General features: G+C 33.7%; 4 protein-coding genes and 1 long non-coding RNA gene across 5 annotated transcripts; 1 reads left to right on the forward strand and 4 right to left on the reverse strand.

The window, feature by feature from the left end:
* Positions 1–1884: 1884 nt before the first annotated feature.
* LOC140839381 (long chain acyl-CoA synthetase 4-like) lies at positions 1885–7923 on the reverse strand. The gene is made up of 19 exons (XM_073206047.1): positions 7582–7923; positions 6570–6633; positions 6314–6403; positions 5906–5962; positions 5624–5672; positions 5406–5482; positions 5250–5289; positions 5079–5173; positions 4753–4920; positions 4522–4632; positions 4353–4440; positions 4015–4081; positions 3584–3659; positions 3359–3476; positions 3024–3269; positions 2801–2940; positions 2537–2719; positions 2274–2393; positions 1885–2194 (listed from the first exon to the last, which is right to left on the reverse strand). Exons 1-19 carry the CDS (start codon positions 7734–7736, stop codon positions 2165–2167), a joined length of 1974 nt encoding a protein of 657 aa, XP_073062148.1. The 5' UTR covers positions 7737–7923; the 3' UTR covers positions 1885–2164.
* A 245-nt stretch (positions 7924–8168) lies between these two features.
* On the forward strand, positions 8169–9537 carry LOC140813848 (uncharacterized). Its single transcript, XR_012114016.1, has 2 exons — positions 8169–8384; positions 9128–9537. It is a non-coding gene; the product is annotated as an uncharacterized lncRNA (long non-coding RNA).
* An 869-nt stretch (positions 9538–10406) lies between these two features.
* On the reverse strand, positions 10407–12721 carry LOC140839390 (putative RING-H2 finger protein ATL21A). The gene is made up of 2 exons (XM_073206059.1): positions 11038–12721; positions 10407–10915 (listed from the first exon to the last, which is right to left on the reverse strand). The coding sequence occupies exons 1-2, from the start codon at positions 11729–11731 to the stop codon at positions 10479–10481; spliced, it is 1131 nt and encodes a 376-aa protein (XP_073062160.1). The 5' UTR covers positions 11732–12721; the 3' UTR covers positions 10407–10478.
* LOC140809471 (putative RING-H2 finger protein ATL21A) lies at positions 12547–13092 on the reverse strand. Its single transcript, XM_073167114.1, has 2 exons — positions 12777–13092; positions 12547–12683 (listed from the first exon to the last, which is right to left on the reverse strand). Exons 1-2 carry the CDS (start codon positions 13090–13092, stop codon positions 12547–12549), a joined length of 453 nt encoding a protein of 150 aa, XP_073023215.1.
* Positions 13093–17517: 4425 nt separating this feature from the next.
* LOC140839395 (histone-lysine N-methyltransferase ATX3-like) lies at positions 17518–27194 on the reverse strand. The gene is given in 26 exon segments (XM_073206070.1): positions 17518–17783; positions 17894–17994; positions 18200–18274; positions 18618–18704; positions 18775–18864; positions 19318–19374; positions 19492–19578; positions 19715–19934; positions 20121–20185; positions 20396–20500; positions 20718–20863; positions 20971–21095; positions 21409–21508; positions 21638–21710; positions 22396–22531; positions 23742–23834; positions 23941–24032; positions 24140–24208; positions 24305–24373; positions 24466–24594; positions 24992–25156; positions 25158–25191; positions 25268–25323; positions 25645–25975; positions 25977–26581; positions 27063–27194. Coding segments are annotated over 25 exon segments (3105 nt in total). The 5' UTR covers positions 26486–26581; positions 27063–27194; the 3' UTR covers positions 17518–17692.
* Positions 27195–27780: the final 586 nt, after the last annotated feature.

Consider the following 27780-nt stretch of genomic DNA (forward strand, 5'->3'; position numbering starts at 1 on the left):
CATTTTTATCTTTTGATAATTGAAAAACATGGCCAATGATCTACACTTTTGTAGGTATATAGATAAAAAAATATGTTTATTATCAGATATATATTCATTCTTAATGCATAGATTTCCCATAAATTGAGTAGAAAATTTCCTTGCAATTAATCTAAAACACACAATTTAAAGGAATAGTAGAAAATTTACAATGAAAAACTTTGTTATCGTTTTTACACTTTTTTTTTTTGACAGATCGTTTTTACACTTTTATAAGTATAATAGTTAAATATATATTCTTTTAATATTTTAGTGATTATTTTAAATTAAAAAATCTATTCTTTTAATATTTTTCTAAGAATTATGTATCAAGAAAAAGTTATTTCTCTACTGTATTTTTATTATCAAACATCAATTCAATTTTTATGTAATATTATTTTCAAAATTTCTTATGTTTCAATTTTCTATTAAAAATTAAAACACTATTATGATCTTCATTTATTTAATGATTGCGTAGAAAAGTTTTCATGCAATTAATCTAAAAACACACAATTTATGGGAATATTAGAACATTTACAATGAAAAACTTTTTAAATTTATTTTAACACTTTTATAAGTATAATAGTTAAATATATATTCTTTTAATATTTTTAATGATTTTTTAATTGTGTAACAAAATTTTCATGCAATTGATCTAACAACATACAATTTATGGAAGTAGTAGAAAATTTACAATGAAAAATTTTGTTATTCTTTTTACACTTTTATAAGTATAATAGTTAAATATATATTTTTTTAATATTTTTAATAAAAAAATATATATTTTATTAAAAAATATATTCTTTTAATATTTTTTGTAAGAATTATGTATGAAGAAAATATTATTTCGCTAATGTATTTTTTATTATGAATATCTATTCAATTTTTATGTAATATTATTTTCAAAATTTCTTATTTTATAATTTTCTATTAAAGAATTTTTAAATTACAAAATTATGATAATATAAATTCTTCTAATAAATTTATTAAACTATTTACTTTCAATTTTTTGTTTAAAAACCCATAAAATATGTTAGTATTAAACTTCACATTATCATATTATTTATATTTATCATGTTATTCTACTATTGGACATATAGTTAATTTTTTTATATATCTTCTTGTAATATTATAATTTATTTATTATTTAATTAGAAAGTGCACTAAAAATATAATTATTATAATAAAATCATTAAAAAAACGTAGAAAGAAAACTAAAAGAATAAAAAATTTAATGTAGTATAAAGATCAATTATTTTATAAATTACAGCAATTTTTGAAAATAATTTATTTATAAGGCTCTAAATAATGATTATATGATTATACAACGGTTAGATGCAAAGGTTTTAGTAATAATGAAGAGGAAAAGGTGTGAGCAATTTATGTCATTTATTTTATTGAAGTTTGCATGAAGGGTATTATAGACAATGCACAATTGGAAAACATTGTAAATTATGCACACTTTTATAGGTAATATAGATTATGTCCTCTCTACTAAGAGCATCTTGAAGGGTGAGATTTGTAGAGATGAAATTGGTCATGCTGATGTCATTTCATGTTACTGCAATGCAATGGTGAGTATGATTTTGTATTTAAAAAAACAAAATAAAAAATTACAAATAATTAAATTACACATAATTAAAAACACAATAAAGAAACAAAAACAATCATTATTACAAATTTTAAATGATTGAAACTCATGCAAATTTCAAATATACTCAATCAAGTTTTTTGTACTACTTTTATATATCTTTTATTATTTATTATTAATTTTTTTTAATTTAAAACTTTATAAAAAAGTTAGTAACGGACAGAAAATTCTGACCAATAGAAAAAAATAAAATAAAAAATTGAAAGAGACTAAACAATAACAAGCAATGTACCAGTCATGCTTCGAAGATTCAAGAGTACATTGTGGTGTTAAACTACTACAATTCACTCATTTTACAAGTGTAATAATCACTTATCACAGGTTTTTATCCACCAAAAGAGCAATATTCCGAATTTACAATTGTACAATCATAAAACAAGACACAGATGAATGCCATGCGGACAACAATAAACTGGACTCCCCCTCCCCTCCCCTCTCCGCATAAGCCATTTCTCTTTCTTCCTTCTTTGTTCAAAGAGAGGGTGTTGAAGGTCATCAGGTCATATACATGTCTTCAATGGCTTTCTGCAATTCGACATGAACATGTCAGAATAATTTTCTAAAACCACGTTTATTTTCAGGGTATATAGTGCAGATCAGGTACCTGATAATATTTTAAAAATTGGGCCCTCTTCTTCTTGTAAGTTGGCCCTAGAAGATCACGTTCTATGTCAAATGGCATCGGGTCAAGGTGAACAGCTTTAATGAATTCAAATCCCTTTAACTGTCAAACACAAGCAATTAAAATCGTCACTCTAGTTTCATCACTGATTTTGAGTGTACAACCAGACGAGTGGACTAAGAATAAACACATGGCCAAAAAATTTCATCGCCCAGAAAGGAATAAAGCATTAAATCAGTGTCAACCTTTTCCTTTTCACCAATACTAGTTAACTCTCCAAGAACATGATTTCTTGCTCTTGGATCATCACACATGGTGTTCACATCTGCGGTAACATCATTCACTTGAGCCCATTGTTTCAAAGATTCCAAATTCGGGTTCACAACAGCAACAAGAAAGGACTTGTAACTATTCCCGTAGACCCATATCTGAAACATGATTTGGACATTGTTGGGGCAAAAGCTTAGCACAAAAAAATTGTAAGATGGGGTCTTGAAAGAATAACGAACCGCATCAACACTTGGGGACAAAGAGTAAATGCTCTCCAGTTTTTCAACAGATACATATTCCCCTTGAGAAAGCTTGAAAATGTTTTTCTTGCGATCGATAATCTTCATGCTACCATCTGGTTGCCATTCGCCTATGTCACCTGTATCAAGCTCAGGGCAAACAATATTACTAAACATAACACATCAAGAAACTTAGCATAAACGTAATACTTGAATAACATACCAGTATGAAACCAATCACCGATCATCACCTCTTTGGTGAGATCTTCACGTTTGTAGTATCCCGAGAACAAGCACTTCCCCCTGATACATATTTCTCCACGAGGAGTACTTGAAAGGGCGTCGTATCCCATATCAGGAACAGATTCCAGGCATATATCCACCATAGGCAGTGGAGGTCCCACGGTACCAACCATTGCCATTTTATCCGGTTGCGCAGCAAAAGACCCCGCACAGGTTTCAGTTAAACCTACAGCACAGCACACCACATGTATCGATCTTCACAATCAAAGACATAAGATTTAGGACACATAGCGTTAGTTTTAGTATACTATCAACCATATCCCTGAAGAACATGAGCACATGTCGCCACACGGAGGAAGGTTTCCACGCTATGAGAAAGAGGCGCTGCTCCAGATAAGATGAGCCGTAAATTCCCACCTAAACCTTCGTTCACCTAAAATTTAAAACTCAAAAGGGTTGTCGACACTTGGGATCACATTCAAGTTAATCTGAAAAATAACTTGAGAAACAAAAAGCTGGCAACAGCTGTTAATTCATCACCTTGTTGAAAATAATTTTGTCAAAAATTGGAGCTGCTTCTACATGTTTATAGCCTTTATGCATGTTACGCAGCTTGCTGCAACATCAAATTACTCCATCATCAATGTATAAAAGAAATATTTTTAAGGAATCGAAACCTTTAACTACATCTATGGTTGTCCCTAGAAACAAATTTTAAATATGTTTTGCATACTTTATGCAACTAGGAGATAATCCGATATTTGACTGTCATATGTTTTTCAGATGGATGGAGTAAATGACCATATAATACTATAACACACATATTCATATCACATGTTTTCAGCATTTCGATTCTTACATAACCAACATCCTAGATAATTTTTGAAGTTTAAGAGGCATCATGAAAAGAATACAGCACAAGACAATCTGATTCACACTCCGAGGCATCATTTCTAAATTTTGATTCTTACTAGGAATAAGCAATATTAAAGAGTGCATGTTTGAGGACCCCGGCTGAAGAGATCTTCTCAATCAAACCTGAAAAGCAGTAAAAGTTGCAGAAATAAGCACAAGACAACCTGATTCACACATCATCTGCAGAAACTATATTTTTGACTAAGCAATTTAACAGGTATTTGCAGAGCTTCATGCGTTGGGAAAAGTTCAGAATACACTTATTCTGAATTTCTAAGTGTAAATTTGAGGTTGGAGGTGGAGTGGATGGAAGTTGGCGAATTTTTAAGATGAACATGAACACATGAAGGGACCTTTTTACCCATTATTTTTGTGAAGCATAGTTCATAAAAACCTGAATATATTCTGTCCAACACTCGAGGAACAGCACAGAATACAGTTGGTTTAAGCTCTTTGATATCGTCAAGCAAACGCTTAATATCCTGAAAACCATTCATAACAATTGAGTCGCTGTTTACAAAATTTAAATTCAAAGAAGCTGAAATCTATTCTTCTACACATACTTTGTGCCAAAATCCAATTGCAGCACCTTTCGAGATGAACAATTCTTCAGTTACCCGATCAAATATATGTGCCAAAGGGAGAAAAGAAAAATATACATCTGTCTCGCAAAACTGTGATTGAGAGAGACCACATTTAATACATTCTTATTTTTCAAAATAAAGGGGTGAGAAAAAGGCTGGTTCTAGTAGCTCGGTTAGGCATGAAGAGTAATGAAGATAATATGAACTCACCTCTTGATTCATGCTTTCCAAATGGTTATTGACTCCAAATATAATTGAAAGAATGCTCTCATTGGAAATCATGACTCCCTTGGGGTCACCTGTTGTCCCACTTGTGTACATTATCGTACAAATATCTGTTTTATTCTTGATGGGAAGGTCAAATCGGTTGTCAATTCCCTGGAATATAATATAATTGAGGTTAATGCAATAAAACTAGCTACCCAGTTATGCATGATGATGATGCAATTCAACACAAAAGATACGCTGCGCAAATCCCACAAGGACAGACACAAAGTTTAATAATAGTTTCATTTTAGTTGATAGAATCGGCCTACCAGAAGTAAAAAATCATTCCAAGAGTACATTTTGATGCCAAAGTTTCCAGCTTCCTTCTTTTGTTGTAGGCTGATCTTTCCGAAGCTTACAATTGCTGTAGCAATGAATTAGTGACTTCAAAGGATTATTGTTTGATTTAACTATAACGAAATCCCGAAAATGGAACTTACTCTTCAAGTATTTTTCACTGCTAGGAAATGTTTTCAGTACCTGCATTTTTTGTTAGAAGCTGTCTGATAACTGAAGCAGTTGGTGCATCAAGTTTCTGAATAAAAAGGTAAAAAAAACAGTTTCCTGATAATTGATATTTGCAATAAACTCATTACCTCAGAAATTTTGCTCTCCTCGACAAAAACAATAGAGATCTCAGCATGGCTAATAATATATTCCACTGCTCCAGCACCTAAAACCATGAACATACGGTGTTACAAAGCTAAATTCCAATTATGGTTGCGGAAATGATGCATATTGTATACATTTCACCATGCCTAACAAGTTCTTATTCTGTATGGTAAACGGCCACTGCACACATTCAGGAACTTACCAAGAGTATCGTACAAGGGAACACAGTATAGACCATAAGCATTGCAAGCCTGCGAAAGATATATACCTACTGTTAAATTATTCCCCCATAAAGGAATTACTCATATGCAAGCATCAAACAGGTCAAATATTCAACATTGCATACATAAAAAAGAAGGATAATATATTAATTAAAATGGTGGAAATGAAACGCCAGAAAATATAGGCCTTGGATGGTCAAAAATCATAACTGTCCAATAAGCATAAAATTCAAATTGTATTCCTACAAATAAGCTTCAATAACCTGCATAGCAATAACCCAGTTTGAGCAGTTTGCTCCGTAGATCCCACATCTATCACCCTGTACAAAACAGAATTTTCAACAAACAAATAAATGCATGTTATGAATTTATGATTGATAGGTTTGAGTTCAAGTTTTTAACTTAATTGTGCGGAAATGAACACCAACACATATAAAAGGAGTTGAATCGGACATTGTGGAACGAAAATGAGTTAGTTCTAAAGTAAAGATTACATCGAAAAGCTTGGTTGGTGCATCGTCGTCATCGACATGGCACAACAGTCTACATATCAATAAAACATGCTGAACTTGGAGTGTTTTTATTAGCTCAATCTACAACATTTACTCATAACTTAGTTCTGTGTCTTAAACGGGCATCCACCTATTGAAGTTGAAGGGATAAAATCTTACTTGCATGGCACCACACGAACAAATGGAGGCTCCGATTTTAAGAACTAAGTCATAAACTTCTTGATAAGTGGACCACACATATGAACCTGCCTGCAAGCACACAAAATTCAAAAATGAAAAAATGTACATCAGAGGGTGTTTACCCCAACTCTTCGGCATCACCAATGCCACTGAACAAAAATATAAAATAGAAGATATAGAAGCATTAAAAAAAATATAAAATAGAAGATATAGAAGCATTAAAATATCTTCATACCTTCCCTCTCACCATTTCCCGCTCGCCAAGCATTGGATTATTGGGAAATTTTTTCACAGACCGACTGCAATTGAGGTCATAAAAATTTATGAATATATTTAAATTATGTGCTTGATCAGTGCACAAAGTAAACATTAATCCAATTCCCAAGCAGAAAGATTGTGATACTCTTGCCGTAAAAATTAAAAATTTAAAATAAGTTTATAATGAGTTTAAATGACCTCTATAACAACTAGTTAAACATTTCCATAAAATATGAAGTAGTTGTTATAGTGGTTCATTGTGCAGTCACGCAGTTCCTCGGGACGTGACGGAATGGTATCAGAGACGGTGACCAGCAAAGAACACCGCGAAAAAGTGCTATGCGAATTAGGGAAATAAGTGCTATGCGGGGCAAATTGCTACGTGTATGGGAGCCACCTCTTGAACCTGCGAGACAAAGTGCTACATGAAAGGAGTCACCTATAGATTTTCGGCTCTCGCGGATCAAGAGGTCAGAACGCGACGAGGATCTCGCGTTCTGAAGGAGGTATGATTGTAATCAATTGTTCCAATGGTAAAAATTAAAAATTTAAAATGAGTTTATAATAGGCTACGATCAACTTCTATAGCAACTTGTGTTAATCATTTTCGTAAAACGACGACGAATACGAAATAGTTGCTATTGGGAGCTATCGTGCAGTCACGCTGGCATGGGCAGAGGCCCGGGGTCGGGACGTGACAAAGATCCCTTGCCAATCACGTATATTCTTCTTCAAAACTGAGATATATAGACAAAAATGTATACCCACATTCGAAACATCTGCTTGCAAACAATTTACATTCACAGGTGGCCAATGAATTGACTAGTCCACGAAAATGGATTGCAATGCAAGCGAAGTAGCAGCAGAGTCCTCAAACACGGCGTGTTTGGGTATCAAGCAGTTGTTTCATATTTGGACATTTTTTTATATATATATTTTCAAGAAAGTATCAGTCGCAAAATTCAAGAAAAAGATACAAAATTTCTTACCAGAAAATATCCCAACAACTATCAAGTTCTTGAGGGAGAGGAATGAATCCATCTTTAGCAAGCACATTTCTATAAACTGGCCCAATTGATGGCTTCCCATCTTTTCCTTCCTTTGCCTTCTCAATCTCTACAATGAACTTCTCTGTTTCCACCATCAATACCCTGTGTCAATTTTCCTACAAGAAATATCGTAAATACTATCGGAATTGAGGAAAAGAACATATGGTAGTAATTAAGCATCGCAATTGCCATCTTATATTCTTATAGAAACTCCGGAATCAAAATCTCTTGTTCAGAACTTTCAAGATTCTTGGTGACCAAATCTACTAGTCTCTTCCTTAACCGATTACCTAACGCAGACTACATATTTTATTTCTATAGAACTATAGGAAGAAGGCATGACGTTTGGTTTCTGCATGAAATTTTTGTTTATTTACTTATATTATATAATTAATAGTTGGTAACTGGTATTTTTTGAAATATGGTAATATATACTCAAATTTAATAATAGTTGGTTTAAAAAAAATATTTAACTAAAGTAGTTAACTTTTTTCCACGGATTAAATACCTACTTGTGAGTCCCGAGGTCGAACTTGGTATGCCCGAAGATTGATAGAATAATGCTTAAAAAAAATGACAGAATGATGATAAATAAATAATTTATTTTTTTACTTTCCGAAGGGCCCAAGTTTGAAAGGATGAATCACCATCAAAGTTCAAAGGAAAACTTGAAGAATAGCCCATGGAGTGTATGTCTTTCTGGAAGAGGTGCAAAGAAAAGGGATCGGAGGCCTCAGCCTCAGGTATTATACATATTTTGTGCTGGAATTGCTGTGGGAAGGTACATTACATATATATGTTGGTTTCTTGTTAAAGATTCAAGAAAATTAGTAGTTCAAAACAATATATATGATTGAAAATTCGATTTTTTAAGCGATCTGGAATACTCTTAACGGTTATTTATTGATTTGTAGCTCATTTGACATCAAGATCGGGTTTGAGATGAGGTCTATGATTTGATAACATTGTAACAAAAAAATACCCGTCCCCCAACTCCATTTTTTTTATTTATAAAATTGACAGTAGACTATTGACATTTGACACGAGATAAAAACCAATCTTGACCCGTAATTAATTGCAAAACAATTTCTTTTTCGTGTTATTGTTTTGGAGAAAGGAGAATAGATAAAACAGAAGGAAAAGTCCAACTGAGGTTTCAAGTAGAATCAATGAGCAACTATAATTTCAAGATAAAGCTCCACTGATTAGATGAATTTCCCTTCAAATTTTCATTCCTTTTGATGTTAAAGTTAACTACAACTAGTGGAATTTGTCGAGTTACTTAGGCAGCTGATTACATAATCGGTTAGATATCTGTCTTCAGATTCTCTAGGACGTGTATAAAACGTGTAGTTTACATAATTAATGGCCTTTAAAGTATAGTATGAAAAATTGGCCATAAGCCTTCTTGCCAGGCAGTTTTCAGGGTCGGTGAGGGTGATTTTTGTGTGTGTAGTAACTAATATCATTTACATAACTTCACCAGAAGCAGGAAGATTTATCATGGTATGGCCATCATCAATGCATTTTAGATTGATGAAATTTGGGCAGTTTTTCGGGGGTTGATCATATTCGAGCTTGAAAGGATAGGTAATGGGAAAAAAGTACTTTCCGCAATTTGAAGTTGGACACAAGTCCTTGGAATGTATTGTTGCAGGGAAAGTGAAGACGAAAAGAGAGGAGAATTGAAAGGATTTTTCCATCCATGTTGCAGGATAAAGAGAAAGGTTCAACAGGCTGGCCAAATATGTAGAAAAAATGGGGTTGGGGTTGGGGTTGGGGTTGGGCTAGGGCTATATCAAAGTTTAAAAGTAAAGGACAAGTTCAATGAGACAAACGTCCTCTAAATGATTCATTTTATTTGGAATTTGAAAAGTCGGATTGAATTTTTTTTCAGCAATCCATTCATTCTGAATGCAAAAGAATCGTATAACTTGGAAAAGCAAATTCCATTTCCACCCTATTTCCTAGTATAAAGATTATTATGAGGATGTTTGGTTAAGTTTATTAAAAACAATTTATAAATTCTTACATTTTATAAATTGTTTCAGGAGTTTATAAGTTGAGATGCCTTAATTTAAAAATACAAAAAAACATTTGTAAAACGTCTCGTCAATTTTGTGAGATAGATCTCTTATTTTGATCACCTATGAAAAAAAATAATTTTTATGACAAAATTATTATTTATTATTGTAAATATAGACATAGTTGAGTGGTTTACCCGTCTCACGGATAAAATATATAAGATCGTATCACGAAAGACCTACTATTAAAAATAAGTTGTTAAAGTGTTTTGATGAACTTATTTTAAACAACTTAACAATGTTGATATGTTTGGTGTTATAAGATTTTTTTATTGTCAAAATTATCAAAAAAGATATAATATTATGAGTTAATGTAAGTAGTTATATATATACATATATCATATATATGAAAATAGTTTTATAATCATATTAGAAAAAAATGTCGTTATTAATTTACTCAATAAAACTTTGAACAATTTTGTTTTTATATCTTAATATAAAGATATAACAAAATTTTATTTTAGAGTCGATAAAAAAAACAAAGTGATAAAACTGAGATTTAAGAAACGAGGACAAGTAAATATTTAAAAGATATTAGTGAAATATTAAAATAAATTTTTTTTGAAAAAAAATTGGATATCTCAATTTTTTTAAATCAATTTATAAACTATCGTACAATTTATTTTGATAATTTATAAATTATTTGTAAATTTGTAATTTTTTTTTTTCAAACAAATTATTAGAGCTGTCCGGAGAATGAAGTAGGATAGAAGAAAAAAATGATATCAAAATCTAAAAAATATCAGACTGTCATCATTCAACATCAGAAAGAGTTGTTCTGCAAACAGGACATGTGATATTTTTTCTTAACCACAATTCAATGCAGTCGGCATGGAAACGATGCTCACATTTGGCTATGCTTCTCACGATATCTTGGGACTTGTATCCTTCCAGGCATATGGGGCAGATATAAGAAGAAGAATCTGGCTCCGAATTTGTTTTGCTTTCATTAATAACTACCAATGATGTACAAGTATTGATTTTGGAGTCATCCAACCCTTCTTGATGTGGTGGTGCTGTAGTGGCTGTGGCAGTCTCTGGCTGGATATCGGCTACATTTATCTCATCTCTGCTGCCTCTACGTTTGAACAGGAACAGTAAACAGATTGTGAATACTAAGCCCATAACAACTGCCGATGGCATGAAAATTGGTGATCCAACATATGCTCCCAAAAAATTGTTGGAATCGTCTGTAAATTAACCAAGTTTAGGATAAGAAAACTTTCAATTAGTATTACCTTGATTTTGATCAGGATGCTGTAGAAAATAGTGATGACCGAGATTTCAAGAAAAACTAGAAATTGAGTTTTACCTGTATCCTGTTGTGTATCTTCACAGGATTTGCAAACAGCTTGATTCCAGGTCAAATAAAGATCATCACCACTTCCATGAAGATCAAACTGTCCCAACCATAAAACAGGGAGTTGCCAACTGCCAAAGACCTCGCATTTATATACTGAAAGTAGATCAGATGAGGGGAAAGAAGTAGCCACAGTGATACTAGTGGAGTTGCTAAGACAACTGATGAGGACCGTATCCAACGGTGTGATTGGGCTTGAAGGACAAGTATAAAAGGTGTAGTTTTCATAGGCAATGACCTCAAAAGGAGAAGATGATAGGTTCAATTTATTCATCAGACGTTTCATAAGGCAACCTTCAGGATCATAGAGCTCTATGTATGAATCCAAATAGTCAATATACCGTACATAGAAATCTCCACCATAAGGAAGAGTTACAATGGGTGTTCCATAATTTAGATTGGCATTGCAAAAAAGATTGGTATAAGTACAATTATTTTGGGGCAGTTTATCTGGTAGTTTGAAAGGGTAATCTAGAGAGAAACCTCCACAGAATGTTGTTGGACAAACATTTTGTTTTTGAGCATGGACAACAGATAAGATCGAGAAAAAATAGAGCAGTGTGTCAAGAATTCCCATGTAAGATTTACGGATTGGAAACAGGTAGAGGAATTGTGGTCCTGTGAAGATTAAGTACATAAAGCCCATAATAAAATTGTGTGTATTTACTTACTCCTCGTTCAAATCATCAGAACAAGAAAATACATAGGAAATTTGTCTGGATAAGAGTCTCAACAGCATAAAGACAAGTGATTGAGACAATTCCACGATATGTACAAGAACTAAACTGTTTCTTGAAGTCTGAGATGGGTAGTAGCGCTATTTCATTGATATTAGCTTTATGCTGGCAATCTTAATACATGAATAATACAGAAAAATACTTCTCGATGCAAGAATGAATAAAAAATATAGTTAGTGTTGGATTGATGCAACTTTTGCTACACAAATCTAGAGATACACGAGAAGTGGTTTTTTTTTTTTTTTTTTTTATCATTCTCGTAAATAAGAATGATCGTAAGATTTATTTCGCTCTTAGCAAGTCTCTTTCACTTGTAATGCTTATAAACTGTAATTTATTTATAATTTATGATTGCTAAAAGAAATTAGTATATGAACGAAATCAACAATCTTGCAGCAGGGCTATACTTAAAATGTGAATAGAACTTTTCGATTTTTACATTAATTATAATTATCATGAGATTTTACATAGTTACCGTTCCCTTTATTCCATACAACAATTTGCCATGAAATGCACTTCAAAAAACAAATTACATCCTTTAACCATGTAAATTCACATTGGAAATTGCTTGCTTTCTTGACTTTGTTTAATCCTAGTTTTACTGATGCAGTGACTGCAGTCGCCTGAGCTGGTAGCTTATGTTGTGAATCAATCTGCTATCTACAAATCCGAGTTTGTTTACAAAAGCTGAGTTGTATTTGCAAGCTTATGTTATGTTTGAGAATTAGTTCTCACCATCTCCCAATCGAACCTCTTTGGTGAAATGCACACAGCAAGAAAAGCAGATTAATGGCCCAAGTATGATTGGAAGCGACCACAGCATTATGATGGCTGTTTCAACGATACCTCCGGACACCAGACCTGCAAAAATCATAATCTTCATTGGAGCTAGCTTTTAATTGGAAAACAAATCTGCTTGAAGAATAGAGAAACTAAAAGAACGTGCACACACACCTGTTGGGTTTGGAGAACCATTGCAAGAAAATGGAAGCCATCTCAGGATCAAGTCTGTCTGGTTTCCAACAAAACCATAGGAATCAAACCCTGAAACGGGTATGAAAGATGTCGTAATCTCATTGCACCTGTACAGCTCTTTCATTAATTGGCTTGGAATAACACTAGTAGCTACTGTAGAGGTGGAGGTATTGCTCAGACAATCAATGACAGTCAAATTAGCTATTTCCACCAGCTCCTTAGGACAGCTATAGAACGTGTAATTTTGATAATATAAAACCTTTAAAGGGTGAGAAAAAGAGAGATTGAAACTCATAAACCGCCTTGGGAGACAGTTTTCGGGATCGTAGAGTTTGATGATCAAGGAATCATAGTCTATGCTACGTACGTAAAAATCTCCAGAATATGGCAGGTTTAAGATGGCTATGGCCTGATCATTGCATGTTAGATAAGTGTAGCTACAATTTTGAGGTTGGTTATCAAACTTATCATGTAATTTAAACGGGTACCGAATCGGGAGAGTGCTGTTGCCGCCACAGCAAGACGTTGGACACTGTTTCTTGGTGTGAGCAGATGAAAAGAACACGAAGAAGAAGAAGGGAAGTTGGAGAATTTTCATTTGGGACTGGATAAATAATTGAAATTTTAGGTGGTAATGGCATTATAATTTCGTTGCTAAGGCAGGGGAACCATGAAAGTGAGAAGGATTGGTAGATTTATCCGATTTCTACAAAGTTAGTCGATAATGACGGATTACTTACTCTGGCTAAAAAATTTCAATCAATATTTGTGAGATGTCAACAAGAATAATACGTACAAATTGTATGTAATCACCTTTTTTTTTCAATATATAATATTTTATGGAGTTAAATCAATTATTTATGTTATTTAAAATAATATTACATATTGGGTTATTTGGTCATTGTAATGCATAAATATTTTATAAATAACTACGAATAGAATAATTGTTGTAGTAAGAGTATATTGGTTATCTAAAAATTGGACAGCTCGGTGATCCTAATCTTTAATTATTTTAATAATTATTATTAGGTAAAATAATTATTGTGGTAATTGTATTTTGGATATTTAAAATATTAACAGATCGTGATACCTTATTATAGATGAAAAAGGACATCCAAAATATTAAGGGTAAATTAGAGATAAATTTCTAAACTCAAATTCAATTTTATCATAAATCTCTACACCGTAAAAATTTTGTTTTCACTCTCTAAAACATTAAAAACGACAAAATGTACCCTCATAATGTTAATGATTGATTTTCTTGGGAGAAATGTTATTTCTCAAACCTGTATATTTGAGTAAGAAGAAGTCTTAAGTTATGAAGAATCTGATAGAATAGAATATGAATCTGACTGAAGACGGAATGTTTCGACACAAAACACATGAAGATTTATCTGATTTTTTAGTCAGACAATAATATCACATTACATGTTCAAAAGATCATGAGAGAAAATCATAGTCTTCAAAGATATCCATGATTCTTTGTAGGACATGTATAAAAATTATTAGGAAGTCTTGGTCTAATAAACAGAAAGCATCATCCAATCTATAAAGTTTCCAGAAGGGAAATGACAATTCATATGGAACTTAAAGAAAATAGAATGGAGATGCAGCGAATTTCTTCCGAAGAAATTAAGAAGGAATTACAAAAACTCAAGATAGAAGTAACACGAACAATGTCTTGGATTCATATTGGAGCAATCCAGATTATAATAAAGGCTATCTTCAAATAATGAATAGATTCATTTACTAATATCGCTATATGCGATAAACTAATGTGTAACCTATAAGATTCGGTACTGGGAACAATATCAGGAAATTTGAAAAAAGAAAAAAAAAGGAAAAAAAAAAAAGAAGAAGAAAAAACAATATCAGGAAATCTCTGTGCAGGAAAAATTATAGGAGTAAGTTATCCAAGAATTGGTTACAACCTGACAAATAGAGATTTCGGTCGATCTTTGACGTTGCTTCAAAACTTCAAAGCAAAAAGGCTGATGAAAGAGGGTAATAAAATGTATTCTATTATCTATCAGATTTCATATGCTCTATCTAATACACATCATTCAGAATTGTTTATCAGAAATGAGTTTATTGAAATACCTGATATATTTGGAAAGTTGTTCAGGCAATTTATCAAGAAAGAGTTGAGTTTCTTTTAATACAGGAAACAAATATCCAAATACAAGATAAACTAATTCTACAGAAAAATCAAAGTCTTATATTAGAATCAAGATGACTATCTTTCCAGGGAAATAGAATTACGAGCTACGTGTTTGGGAAAAACACATGTTCAAGAAACCCAACATGTACTAAACATATTTTCGACAATAGGAAATTTAGATAGCCAAAAAGATTGAAGAAAGTAGAAATAATATTTGATATTACGAAACAAATGAATCAATTTCCTTCTAATATCATATACTATTTAGAACAACATATGATAGGGACTTACCAAAGAATAATCAACATCGGAGAATTAGAAGTTCATATTAAAGAATTCCAGGAAAAAAAACTAGATCGATTGGTTCTTGGACTAGAGTTTCTCGAGGGATATAAACCTTGGAAATGTCAAACACAAAATGGAGTTTATGGCTGAAGATAAGATGTGGAAAATATAATGACCACAAGCTCATTCTCAATATGCATTCCAGTAGAGATTTTATATGAATAATATAAAGCAGAATACGTTGCTGCTTATATTGATTCAGGCACTGGAATCTGTACAGCAACAAAAGATGAGTTTTTCCAAATGATTCGGAAAAAATATTACCAAAGATTGCTAGAAAATATTTCTCCAAGAGAATCTTAATCTTATGTAAAAGGATTAAAATGACAGAAATCGTGATCAGGGGGTGCTGGACCAACACCATAGTATAAGGTAAAAATACAATCGATTTATTTTCATGATACATGAGCTGACATTTTGCTAGGAGATAATTTTCTACAAATTTTCAAGTCCTACAGACAAAAAAATGAGACTAGAAGATTAGTGTTCACAACACCATGTAATCACAAAATCATAATTCAGCGACTAAGAGAGGAATTTTATAGAAAATTTTCAATTCAATTTCACAGCAAGCGTTTTGATGAAGAAAATTTTCGAACCCAAAAATAAAGGATTATAGAAGGTTTGGAGAAACAATGCTCCAATTAAGAGCAGATAAACAACTCCAACCCGAAGAAATAGAATTCCCCAAGATAGCTCTATAACAGAATGAGGTAGATTTTGAATTAAAGGTTTTATTAGAAGATGTCAAAAAAAGGATCAAAGAAAATTACAATGAAGATCTATTGGCATGATGGGATCAAAATCAATTCAAAGTCTGCCTTAAAATTAAGGAAAGAAAAGAATATGAATTTGTCCGATGTAAGCTCATCCCAGTGGGATTTTAATTCGCAAGTTCTATATTTTATGAGAATTTAAGTATTGATTAAAGTGAATAGAGTATAGTTGGTGTTAGTTTGGTTTGATGGTACAATTTGTTGATTACTTTCAGGAGAATAGCGTAAAATCTACTCGTATTGAACTGTTAGAATTAAGTCGTCGTAGTAAAAAGAAAAGAGGTGCTCCTATTGATGATGAAGCTATACGACATGAGGTAAATATTTTGTTTCAATTTTTAAAAATGACCTCTCAATAATATTTTTAAATTTTATTAACAATAAACACCATCTCCAAGACATGCCGGAGGGAACAGATCTAAGACAAATGCATGAACAAGCATTTCGGTAATGCACATATTTTAATTTTGCTAAAGTTATAAATTTTGTGACTACTAATTAATTTTTATGTAGCGAGGTGTTCGAGCCTGAGCATTCAGGGCGAGTTTAATGTTTAGGAGCTGGTGCACTGCCTAGCCAAGTTTTTCCTGAGCAATATAAGGGTAACTATTGCCAAGGATATGACACGACTTCAGATGTTACAGAAAATTTCAAGAAAATGGAAGAAAAAATAAGGAATATGGAAGCCAGAGAAGCAGCGAGAGAAGCACAATGGGATGTATTCTACATATGTTAAATTTTCCAAAAGACGGATTAAGGCAATAAGAAACTAGCTGGTGATTTTCAAAGATATATACAAACAGTTAAAAGAAATAGGGAATGAGATCTCAGCTGATATGCTCTAAACACATATCTATTGTTATGCCGAGAGATAAATATGGAAGAACAAGTTGTTTCCAGATTAATGATATAGAAAAATGACAACTCAAGAAAAAGTGGAGGGACCATTAAACCACCCACTCAAGAGATAATGTCAAACACAAATGAAAGGCATTAAAGAAAAGCTAAGGCACGTTTTGAAGTCAGGAATTCAAATCAGCAGAGGACTTCTATAAATACCAAGATATAAATCATTCAACCTCTTCATTTTCTTTCAAAATAAATTATAATATTTTTCTTTTTAGTTTATGTATTTTGTAACTTCAGCTACAATAAATAACTAAACAAGTTTCTCCTTCTCTGCAAGAGATTACTATGTAATAATAGTTTGTATATTTGTAACCTCCGTTCTTTCTTTCTTTTTGAATATTTAATCTCCATGTTTTTAAGAATGAAAAAGTGAATCTATAGCGTACAGCCTTACACTGTTACACACCAACTCTATTTTGGGCTTAAATTCGGTTAAAAACCCGATTCGCATATGACCTAACTGGAGCCAAACATATGAATGAAATCTAGTAAAACCAAATTAGTTACCCATAAAATGCAGGAACCAACCGAAAGAACGAAAAAAATTCAATAAATATACGAAAAATATTCTGTACCGGCTCGACACAAAGTTATAAAAAAATTTCAAGGTAAAATTATAGAAACCATGGTTTATGTATGGTTGTCATAAATCTTGTATAGGCATGGCCGCCATTCATTGGCTTTTCCATTAGCTATGTATAAAACTAATTCAAAAATTTCCTGCAGTTAGATGCATTGCACAGGCAAGGGACTTTAACCTCATCGCGCTCATCTGGATCAAACAAGTAATCGTACCTATTTAGACAATAAGGTGTAGTGATAACTCGTTAATGATTGACAAAAAACAACATTTTTGAACTTGGGAAGTAATCGGCATGGTTAAACAACAAAGAAAGTAGTCTTACGTTAACTCGTTGCCGGCTGATACGTTGCTCTTTGCTATAAGAACTATCCGGCTTTCTTCCTCACCCATACTCATAATTCTAGCGTAACAGTTGGGCATGCACTGTACAACATATGCATGAGTATAAGGAACGGTGTATGGGAATAATGTGTTGTACAAGAAAGGAGGAATCAAGACAGCGAAAAAAATATGGTATCAATTTTCATTTGCGTCACTGCAACAAAGCAAGATGATCGATACTTTACTAGCCAAGAGAACATTAGCACAATATCTACAGTGCCAAAGAGAACAAAAAAGAAGAGCATACCGAATGATTAATCAAGCGGGCTATGTTTCCCTTGTTAGTTGCGTCAATTACAACTTCGTCACTGATTTTAAAAAGCTGCATAACAAATGGAATCAGGGGATTAAGACACTAAAAGACTGAGACTAATTGAACCAAATTTATTTACAGTGGAGATATCAGATGAAAAACTAGCAAAACCCGCAGAGGAGAGGAAGGACAATTTAGTTCCCAACTAGAAACTAGTTAAAAAAATCTAAAGAACTGGGCAGAGTACTGAAAAAGAATCCAAGAACCTCAAAATCTATCATTCACGAGCACATAAAGGCAAAAATGAAGCTACACACATCAGAAGTTGTCCAAAATAGTTATCAAGTATTCATGCGGACTCCAACCGAACATGAGCAAGATCATTAGCACATCTGAAAAAATATACACTTACATAGCAATCTTTGTCCTCCAATCGATAACGTGCCTCTCTTAGGTCAGTAATGCTACGCCTCACCTGCTCACCACGGTATTCAATAACCTGGAAAGGAACTGTGATTGAAAATTGTGCCATTTAAAGAATAATAACAGGCGAGCATTTAAAATAGTACCATTTCTCCTTCTTGAATGTTCTGCCTTGCAAAAAGGCCCCATCCATGTATTCTTGATTTACCAAAACAAACCCGATGGTTTTCTGTTTTCTGAAAACATCAACCAGATAATTTATTACAATATATATGAGAGTGTGTATATATATATATATGTTGGTGGGGGGGGGGGGGGGGTTTGGAACCCGAGAAGGTAGTTTTCGAGAGGAAGTAAGGGATAAATAAAGGAGGATTTGGAGAGGATAAGGACCGGAGATGGAATTTGGAGGTCCGCTGGTTTGGGTGAAAGGGAGACATTAAGAGGAAGGAGAGGCTGTCTTGGGAGGATTTGGAGAAGGACAAGGGCCAGATCAATCCAATCTCTCTAACTTTGGAGTTAGAGAAGAGGCTGACTTAAACATTTTTCTCAATGTTTTGTTTGTTCATCCAAGGAATAAAATTAAATGAAAAGAAAAAAAAAAGTATAAACCAAGTCTCCCTTTCCCCTTACAAAAAGGAAAATCGAAACCCCAAAAGCCTTGTATATGAACCATGCAATGAATTTACCTTCAAGTGCTTCAGCCGTTCTCTAAATGTTGAAAAAACCTTTGCATCCACAGCATCCTAAAGTAAGGGAAAAAATGACCCAATTGGTTTGCACATTCTTGATAAGACATGGTCATAAAACACAGGAAAATTGTATGTCATCAGAACAGAATATCCATAGAGGGAATTAATTACTTTGTGTGAGTTTAAATCTTCTATATCATGTAGAGAATGATGACTTGGCCCCTTCAATCGGTGGAATACCGACTCTTGTCCAGTCTTCTACTCAGAGAGAATAAAAATGGTGAAATAAGAAAAATAAAAATAAATAACCATAAGCAAAGGTGTTATACACAATTTTTTATGCTGAATCTACACATCAAATAATTATGATAGAGAAGACACGTAATCGCATTACCTTTATGTTAGATCTTGCATACACCCGGCACCTTGCTGCTGACATCGCTTCAAATTCATTGGTATCAGCCAGAGATGAATCAGAACACTCAGGAGGCCTCAACGAGATAAGCCTTGAACCTCTCAAACATTGCTCTTGATACTGGCTTTGAAGCAAGCTTTTGTTAGAGAAAACCAGATTTGGAGTCTGAATTACCAGAACATTCTCGGTACTAGGTGCCCTGAGACCACAACTAAACAATTAATACACCAGGAACATAGGAAGTTCAAAATCTCACATAACCACCAACAGATATACATCAATACATGTATTTGGACAGATCAGTGCGTTATACACTCGTCTTCTCTCTTACAAATTCCCTGTGTGTATAAACAGGAATTATAACAAAGTTGCACATAGTCTATACCTATGTACAGCACAATATGATATCCATTTGGTTATCTGCCTCCCATTCTTCTCAAAACAATGTAACTGAAATTAAGAATCATTTGTGAGTTAATTAATGTAAGGAAAAAATGGAAAATACTGAAAACAAAAGCATATGTCCCAATGAAAGTGAGCAGAACACAAACTTAGTCCTTAGAAACTAAAAGGCAATTTAATCCAATCCATTTCCTGGTGAAAAGGATTTTTTTTTATTTGGGTAAATAAACAGAGAAAAGAAACAGAGAGTCGACTCACTTCCATGCAATATCCTGCACGAGAAGCACATGCAGCATGAAAATAGGTGGAACATTTGCAACACTGCGTGCAAGAACCATGAATCTGCTTGCAAATAATGCATGCCTGCAAATTTAAATTTAGAAAATACACAGATCATTTTAGATGAAAAATTTTCAGATGAAGACAAAATGAGAATGACACCTTATCCAGATGCAGAACAAATTTATTTCAACCTCAAGGCATTAGAAAACTCTATGAATGCATTATCACAAAAGTTGAACATATAAGAGTAAAACCATGGTTAACCACAGATTTGTCAGTTCTCTAAAAAATCCATCACCTTTGTGAATGAATTTGGCGGGATTCTAAGAAGTCCAACCGCAGGCTCCATTTTCTCTGCATTCGAGAATGCAATTTCAGGACGGAACCATGCACATATAACATGAACCCATAAAGGATCGATATCAGTTGGTTTCAAAGCACCCCCTGCAGTTGCAACATTCAATCATAAAGATTTTGAAAAGAAGGAAAAAAACCTTTTGATACACATAAGTTTAATAAAGAAAAATATTAAAAGCAACCAAATGACATGCCTTTTACAGGACACAAGCAACATTCTCTTCCAATTTCAGCAGTTTCACATGCTCGGCAAACCCATGAAGCAAAATCCTGAGTATTTCTCGCTCCATAGCATTCCTGATGTACAGCTATTTGACATCTAAACCATGAAAAGATTTCTAAGATTAACATGAGGTGACATCTAAACCAAATTTCATTTCCATTGAGCATAGGGATGTCAAAACAGGCGAGCCACTATATAAAATAGGTGGGTTGGGTTGACAATTTCCTAACAAACCCAACCCGTCAAATTACACATAAAATTGGCTCAGTCCGCCCTACCACCTAAAATGGTGAGTTGGATTGATAATTTTCCCAACCCACCAAAAAGTCGGGTCAACCCGCTAGCCCGTTTTGACACATCTAATTGGGTGTCTTTGAAACCAACAAATTAAGATTGTGTATATCAAGACCTGTTGCATATAATCATTTTGTTGTAGTCCCAATCTTCAACCCATCTACAAATTGCACATCGCTCTGTAGTCCACTTCGCATGAACAGGGTTGTAGATTTCTGTTGAAGGAAAACTAATAAGAACTTGTATTTTTTAACAGGTTTATATTTATATTTAAAATCCAAATGCATGATGAAGGATGATGAAAAATGTGAAAGCAAATATAGCAGAGAAAAAATGATAATTACCTTTCAAAAATGCAAACAGCTGCTGCTTTTCTAACCGCATAGGGTTCAAGCCGTGTGCATTGTGCTCAACCATCTGCAGCATGATAGTAGATAAACTGAAGAAAATACATTTTAAATAATAGAAAATGGTCTAGGCAAGACAACCGAAGTAAAAACTAAAGCAGTATAGAAGGTTAGATACATATTTATTTTTGGTTGAGCCAAATTTAATTATTCTTTTAAGCATTCACTAATGACTAATTGTGCTTGCAATCTCGAGATTCCTGTCGTAACCTGGCCCAAGGATAGGTAGAAGCATATTTAAACATTAGAAAACGTTAGAAAGGATGTTGCATCAAATATGTTAACATTTTCAAGATATGTTACATTTCATGATATGTTCAAAAAATACTATATTCGCCATAAAGAAGATAGATATTATCACCATCTGCTTTTCAGTTCACTGACAACGAGAAAAATCATAAGCATAATTCGTTAATGTTGCGCTTATATTGATGGATTTGATTTGGAGGATATTTTATTTGGAAGATGGAATAAATTTCAAATGACACCAAATGGATCCATCATCTCAAATTCATCAGTTCAAACACAACCTAAGAGAAAATGATATCCTCGGTATTCAAAATCAGACTGCTGCATGTTTCTGTATCTAACGTGTACATAGTGGTCAATGAAGTTCGTCCATTTACAGCAAAAGTGGAGACAAAATGAACAATCACATTATAAACATGTGATCATGGGAGTGATCAGGAACAAACCCATTTTTCTAGTGTCAGATTAGAACCCTTCACTTTAACACTGTGTTTCCATTTTTTTGCTCTACAACCTGTATGTCGTTCCCACTCACTGAGCCCACATTTTTTTGTACCACATGAGCCACAAATGCATTGAACCCTGAGGAGATAACAGATTAAAATAAATAAAAAAATTCCCTTTAAATCTGAATCATAAAAATAATTAAACCAGTGCAGGCAGAAAACCAGTAAACTTATCATCATCCCAACTAAAACAAGTGAAGTGAAGTGAAACTCTCTCTCATCCACATCATGTTGTAGTCTATTTTTTTCCTTAAACAACAGTTTAGAAGCAACAAACAATTGGTAACACCACAATATATATTCCATCAGTATGGAGATATAAGAGAAATATAGTGATATTTTGGCAGCAATAATACATGTTTGATACAAACTAAATATATGATTATCATCACAGAAGTTGAATAGAAAAATTATTTTGCACAAATCTCATATTCAAGAAATGAAGCAATCCTGCTGAAGTAACAAATTATTTTGTACAAATGCTATCTTGGCATAGCAATATCACTCATCACACTTACGCATAAACCTTTTTCATTTTCATGGAAATTTGGTCAAAACCTTTTACAGCAAATACTATCACATGACATATAAATTTGTGCTTAAGTATTTTGACATCAAACAGATGATACCTTGAATTTTTTATCATCTCTAGACAAACAAGACCAAGTCTAACAATCCAATTGAGATGTCAAAAAATGTTTATCGGCGTACAACTGCAGTTTATATAATTGGATTACTTAAAGCGAGCTTGTGAAAGCAGATATGGGTAGCACAAAGGAGTCCATAACAACTTGCACTCATGACCCGGAATTAATATTTTTACATTTTCTTTTGTGGTGGGTGTTAAGCCACTGAAACCTTGATATAACAAGCAACCAAATCACATAACAATTTCTTTCAGGTTGGAAAAAAAATTAATTTTTAGTAGCTGTGCTGATAATTAGCTCCAAGAAATTACCAGGACACATAGTTTACCTATCACAAGGATAATAAACATGAATATAACTGAGATCACACGAGACTTTCTTAATTATTATAAAGAATATGACGGAACGAACATGTTTAACTTTTTCATGCATTATAAGCAGAATAAATTTATAAAGGTCAGTTTTAATGTGAAGGCTTAACATGAATATTTGTGCATTAAGATCGCGAGAAGTATAAAGAAGCAGTAGTATTTTATTTAAAATGCAAAAGGGATGGTCAGAAAACGAGTAAACACATTACGGACAGAACAAAAATTGAAAACAAAAACCAAAATTTCTTTCATCAAATTTAAAACCTACAAATGAAGTTTTGGATAATAAATCCCTCCGACACCATTGCAGACAACTGCTAGCTTGTCAGGTGGCATATTACGTGCAACCTTTTCAGCAGACCTGGTCGCAAAATATCAGCACAGGTGTGAATAAATAATTTTATTAGGGGAAAAAAGATAACCTTTCAAGCAACAAACTAAAAAATGACAGCCCCTGAGATGGTTACCTGACACATAATTGCCACTTATCCAAACCTAACTTTTTAGAGGAGGGCTTAGCTTTGCATTCAGGGCAAAAGTAATCAGTAGTTTCCAGATCCTATAGGCCACAATATGTTTGTCAACTGTCATAAATCAAAACCTGGTACAGGAAAATGCTATAATACAAGCCTAAGTACATCTTAATATAATAGATCAGGGTAAAACCTTCAATAGTTTATTAGAGATGCTTGCACACTCGGCATGGACCCAAACATCACAGCTGTCACAACACACCTAATTCAACAATGTGTGGAAAAAGGGATTAAGTCACTCAATTAATTGATTAGCAGGAAGAAACACGAAATCCACAAAAAAGGCAAAAAATCTCACCCAACTGCCACCATCAGAATGATGCCAAATTTTCTTGCAAATACCACAGAATTGCTTTGATTTTCTTAACTATACGATAATTTGTCAGAATAAACTAACATGCATAAAATAACAGAAGATGTACGGCTATATCAATCGTAAAAAGAAGAATATTGGTTCACCTTAATGCAGTGTTCACACAAGAAATGAGCTTTTGTTGTCGTGTTCTTTATTTTCTTAACCATTCTGCATGGAAAGGTCAGCCCGCAGCTGTCACAAGTTTGGGTGTCTTTCCTTTTATCAAATGTATCCTGCTAATAAAACACAGTGAAATTGACCACCATTTGGAAAGACATATTATGAGATTGAGACATCAAGAGAGCTGCAAGGCAGCAGGGAATATTACAGGACAAGACAAGTAAATAAGAGTTAAATAAAATACATATATATCTGCTTGAGATATAGTAAGTTCAATAATGACCAACTTAATCTCTCTGAAGCCCAAAAGAATTTGTAATATGAATTGATGGAGCAACTTAACACGAGTAACCCTTAAAAGGGGCATCTGCCATGACTATGACAATGGTATGAAATTGAAAATCTTGAAAACAGATTTATACTGCAAAGTCTAAGATCCAAACCATCTTCAAGAAAGATTATATATGGTACTTCCATATGACAAGACCCCAAGACAAAGTAGAAACATGCCTGCTGAATAGTACAGCCTTCTGACTCCTGATTGGAACCAGTGGCCTCTTCAGCTTCAGCTTCATCTGCCACAGGTAAAGCTTCCTGCCCAGACCCAACATCCGATTGTGCATAGCCATTTTCTGCTAGAATTGCCTCCTCTATAGCCAATTGAAAATCACTGAGGCTTGCTACCATACAACTTAGTCTGTCCTTGAAATCTAAACAAACAAGCAGATTAAAAGGCCGACTTCCCTTGATTAGCATTCATGACAACGCAAGTGAGCTAATATTCACCTGTCCAAATACTCATGAAATGGAAAGACCATTCCAGCTTTTATCCATGCATAATCCTGCAAAATAAAGGTAAAGATACTGTATATTACCCAAAGAAAGAGAAACAGTTTCCTCATGCTAGTCCATATCAAAGAATTACAACACTCACAATTTTCATGGCACACATATTGTCTAGAAATGCATTAATACGAGTCGCGTGATTGTTAACCCTTCATTGACCAAGAACTGCAATATTTCCCGCTGAAAAGCCAAAGAGGATAATTGCTCATAACATTTCTCCTATTAAATATTTAAATCTAAAACTATGCAGGCCTAATCAGATTCCAAAAAATATAAGAAAAATGCATGAAAAGAAATAATATTAAACAGAGATTTACCCTTAGTCCAGTCCTCGAGTATCCATAGAACATAACACAAAGAGTGTCAGGAACACAAGCCCTCAGCACACCTTCAGGAGCTTGCCAGAGGGGATCAATTACAGTTGCCGGCCAAGCAGGAAAGTTCTTCCCACATTTAGCCCAAACTATATCTCCCGTGACAAAATCACCAGGTTCATAAAAATCAGCCTTCTTGTTAAACTTTTTCTCCTTCACTGGTTTCCTAGCACTCAAATATTCATTCAGCGCTCCACCACTTTCCACTGCCGGAGAAACGCAAAGAGTCCCTTCAGTTACAGATGTAACTGAACTTCGTGAAATAGAATTAGGATTCTAGAATCGCGTTCTGCAATTTGAGAATTGAACGATTTTCAATTCGCCTTTTTTTCACTAAATAAACGTCATCATAAAACTCTCCACGCTTTAATTTTTTATTGCGATTATTGTCGTCATTATACTCGCTTCTGTCAGCCAAACCGTTATCCAGATCATCACAACAATCTGATTTTTCTTTCTTCCTGGAAATCAAAACCGAGTCATTCAATTTCATTGGGAGCGCCAGCGGACGCCCTCTAGAAGACTTCAACAATGGAGGCTTATTCTTAACAACTTTCTGAGAAACTGAATTTGCTTCTTGACTGTAGAACGAACCTCCACTTGTAGACCAATAATTTGAAAACTCGAAGTTGTAACCTTCAATTTGATTTACAGGAACCGTAAACAATAGACCCGAGGTTTTCTTCATCTTTTTAGAACCCACGGCAGCGGTGCATGATTCTCCGGCATGGCTTCCATCGCCCATTGCTCCCTTCTCCGGCGTGCACTGTTTGAGTTTCGGCATCCCGAATTTGGTTGACAGCGTCACAATTATTTCATTTGTAATCAACCAACTTCGCCCATCGGGGGAAAAGTCGACGAGCCAAAAAAAACCCTAATTCTTTTAACAAAAAATTAGAACAATTATCCAAATACCCTTCAATCAAATCTCGTTTATCAAAACAACATTTATCCACGGAAACATCTGAAAGAACCCTATGTTTTCCACTCGAACCCACGAATCCAGATACCAAGTTTTAAAATAATTCTCACTCTAATCTGAAATCGGACTCAGGAAATCTCAACGAAATTTTGCAAGAAATCAAATTCTTTTCGAAATTGTATGAAAATCTCGAAGAAAAAACAAACACGGATTTAAAGAAGCGCAAGGCGGAAAAAGCGATTCGATTAACTTCTGAGAAGAGAAGAAAAATTCGCTTTAATTTTCTAGTCTGAATTCAGTACAAAGTGATGCCGCGAGGGAGTTTGGGTGTGAATTAATGAAAAACAATGGACGTGCAGATGGCAAGAGGAATATTTTATAAGTTTCAAATTCAAGGTAAATAATTCACAATTTAACAGAGATTTCAATTTTTGGTAACCTTTGGCTCCAATATTTTGCAGGGAACCGCGGTGGGCCGAAATTCTTGGAGCCACGGGGAAGATCTGTTACAGGTGGGACGATAACTGTGTGTCCTATGTTGATTGGCCCGAAACTAGGAATGTTTAAGAAACCAGTCTGATTTTGGGCTTGAAAAAATCAGGGCAAGAGAATAAATGGGTTATGATTTATAAAAGTTTCGAAAGGTATTGGAATTTTTTACTTCTTCTTTTTTAAAACATAAAATATTCATTCATTCATAAAAATTAGTAAATGAGTATAAACTGATCAAAATATCACGGATACATATTGATGTTTCCAATTAAATATAAAGACTGACATAAAAACGGAAATGATTACCTAACACATGAGCAATTTCGTTTGCTTCTCTACAAATGAAATAAATCGATAAACTTGGGTTTACAGATAATATTTCTCGACATTGCCCGATAATGCCTCCAAACTTAGTCAAATCCTGATTTGTTGCCTTCACAACTTGGGAAACTAGTTGCACGTCCATCTCGTATAGGACAATTGTAAAATATATGCAGCGTATCCATGACAGGGCTTCAAACAGGCCTATAGCTTCTCCTACTTTGACATGTCATAGTTCTTTCATCAAAGCTGTTCTGGCCATAATGAATCTTCTCTCCAAGTCATATGCAACTTTGAATCATAGTTCATGTCCAAAATCATAGCTAGATGATATCTTGTGTTCA

Source organism: Primulina eburnea, chromosome 1, assembly GCF_022965805.1.
Source record: "Primulina eburnea isolate SZY01 chromosome 1, ASM2296580v1, whole genome shotgun sequence".
Taxonomy (NCBI): domain Eukaryota; kingdom Viridiplantae; phylum Streptophyta; class Magnoliopsida; order Lamiales; family Gesneriaceae; genus Primulina; species Primulina eburnea.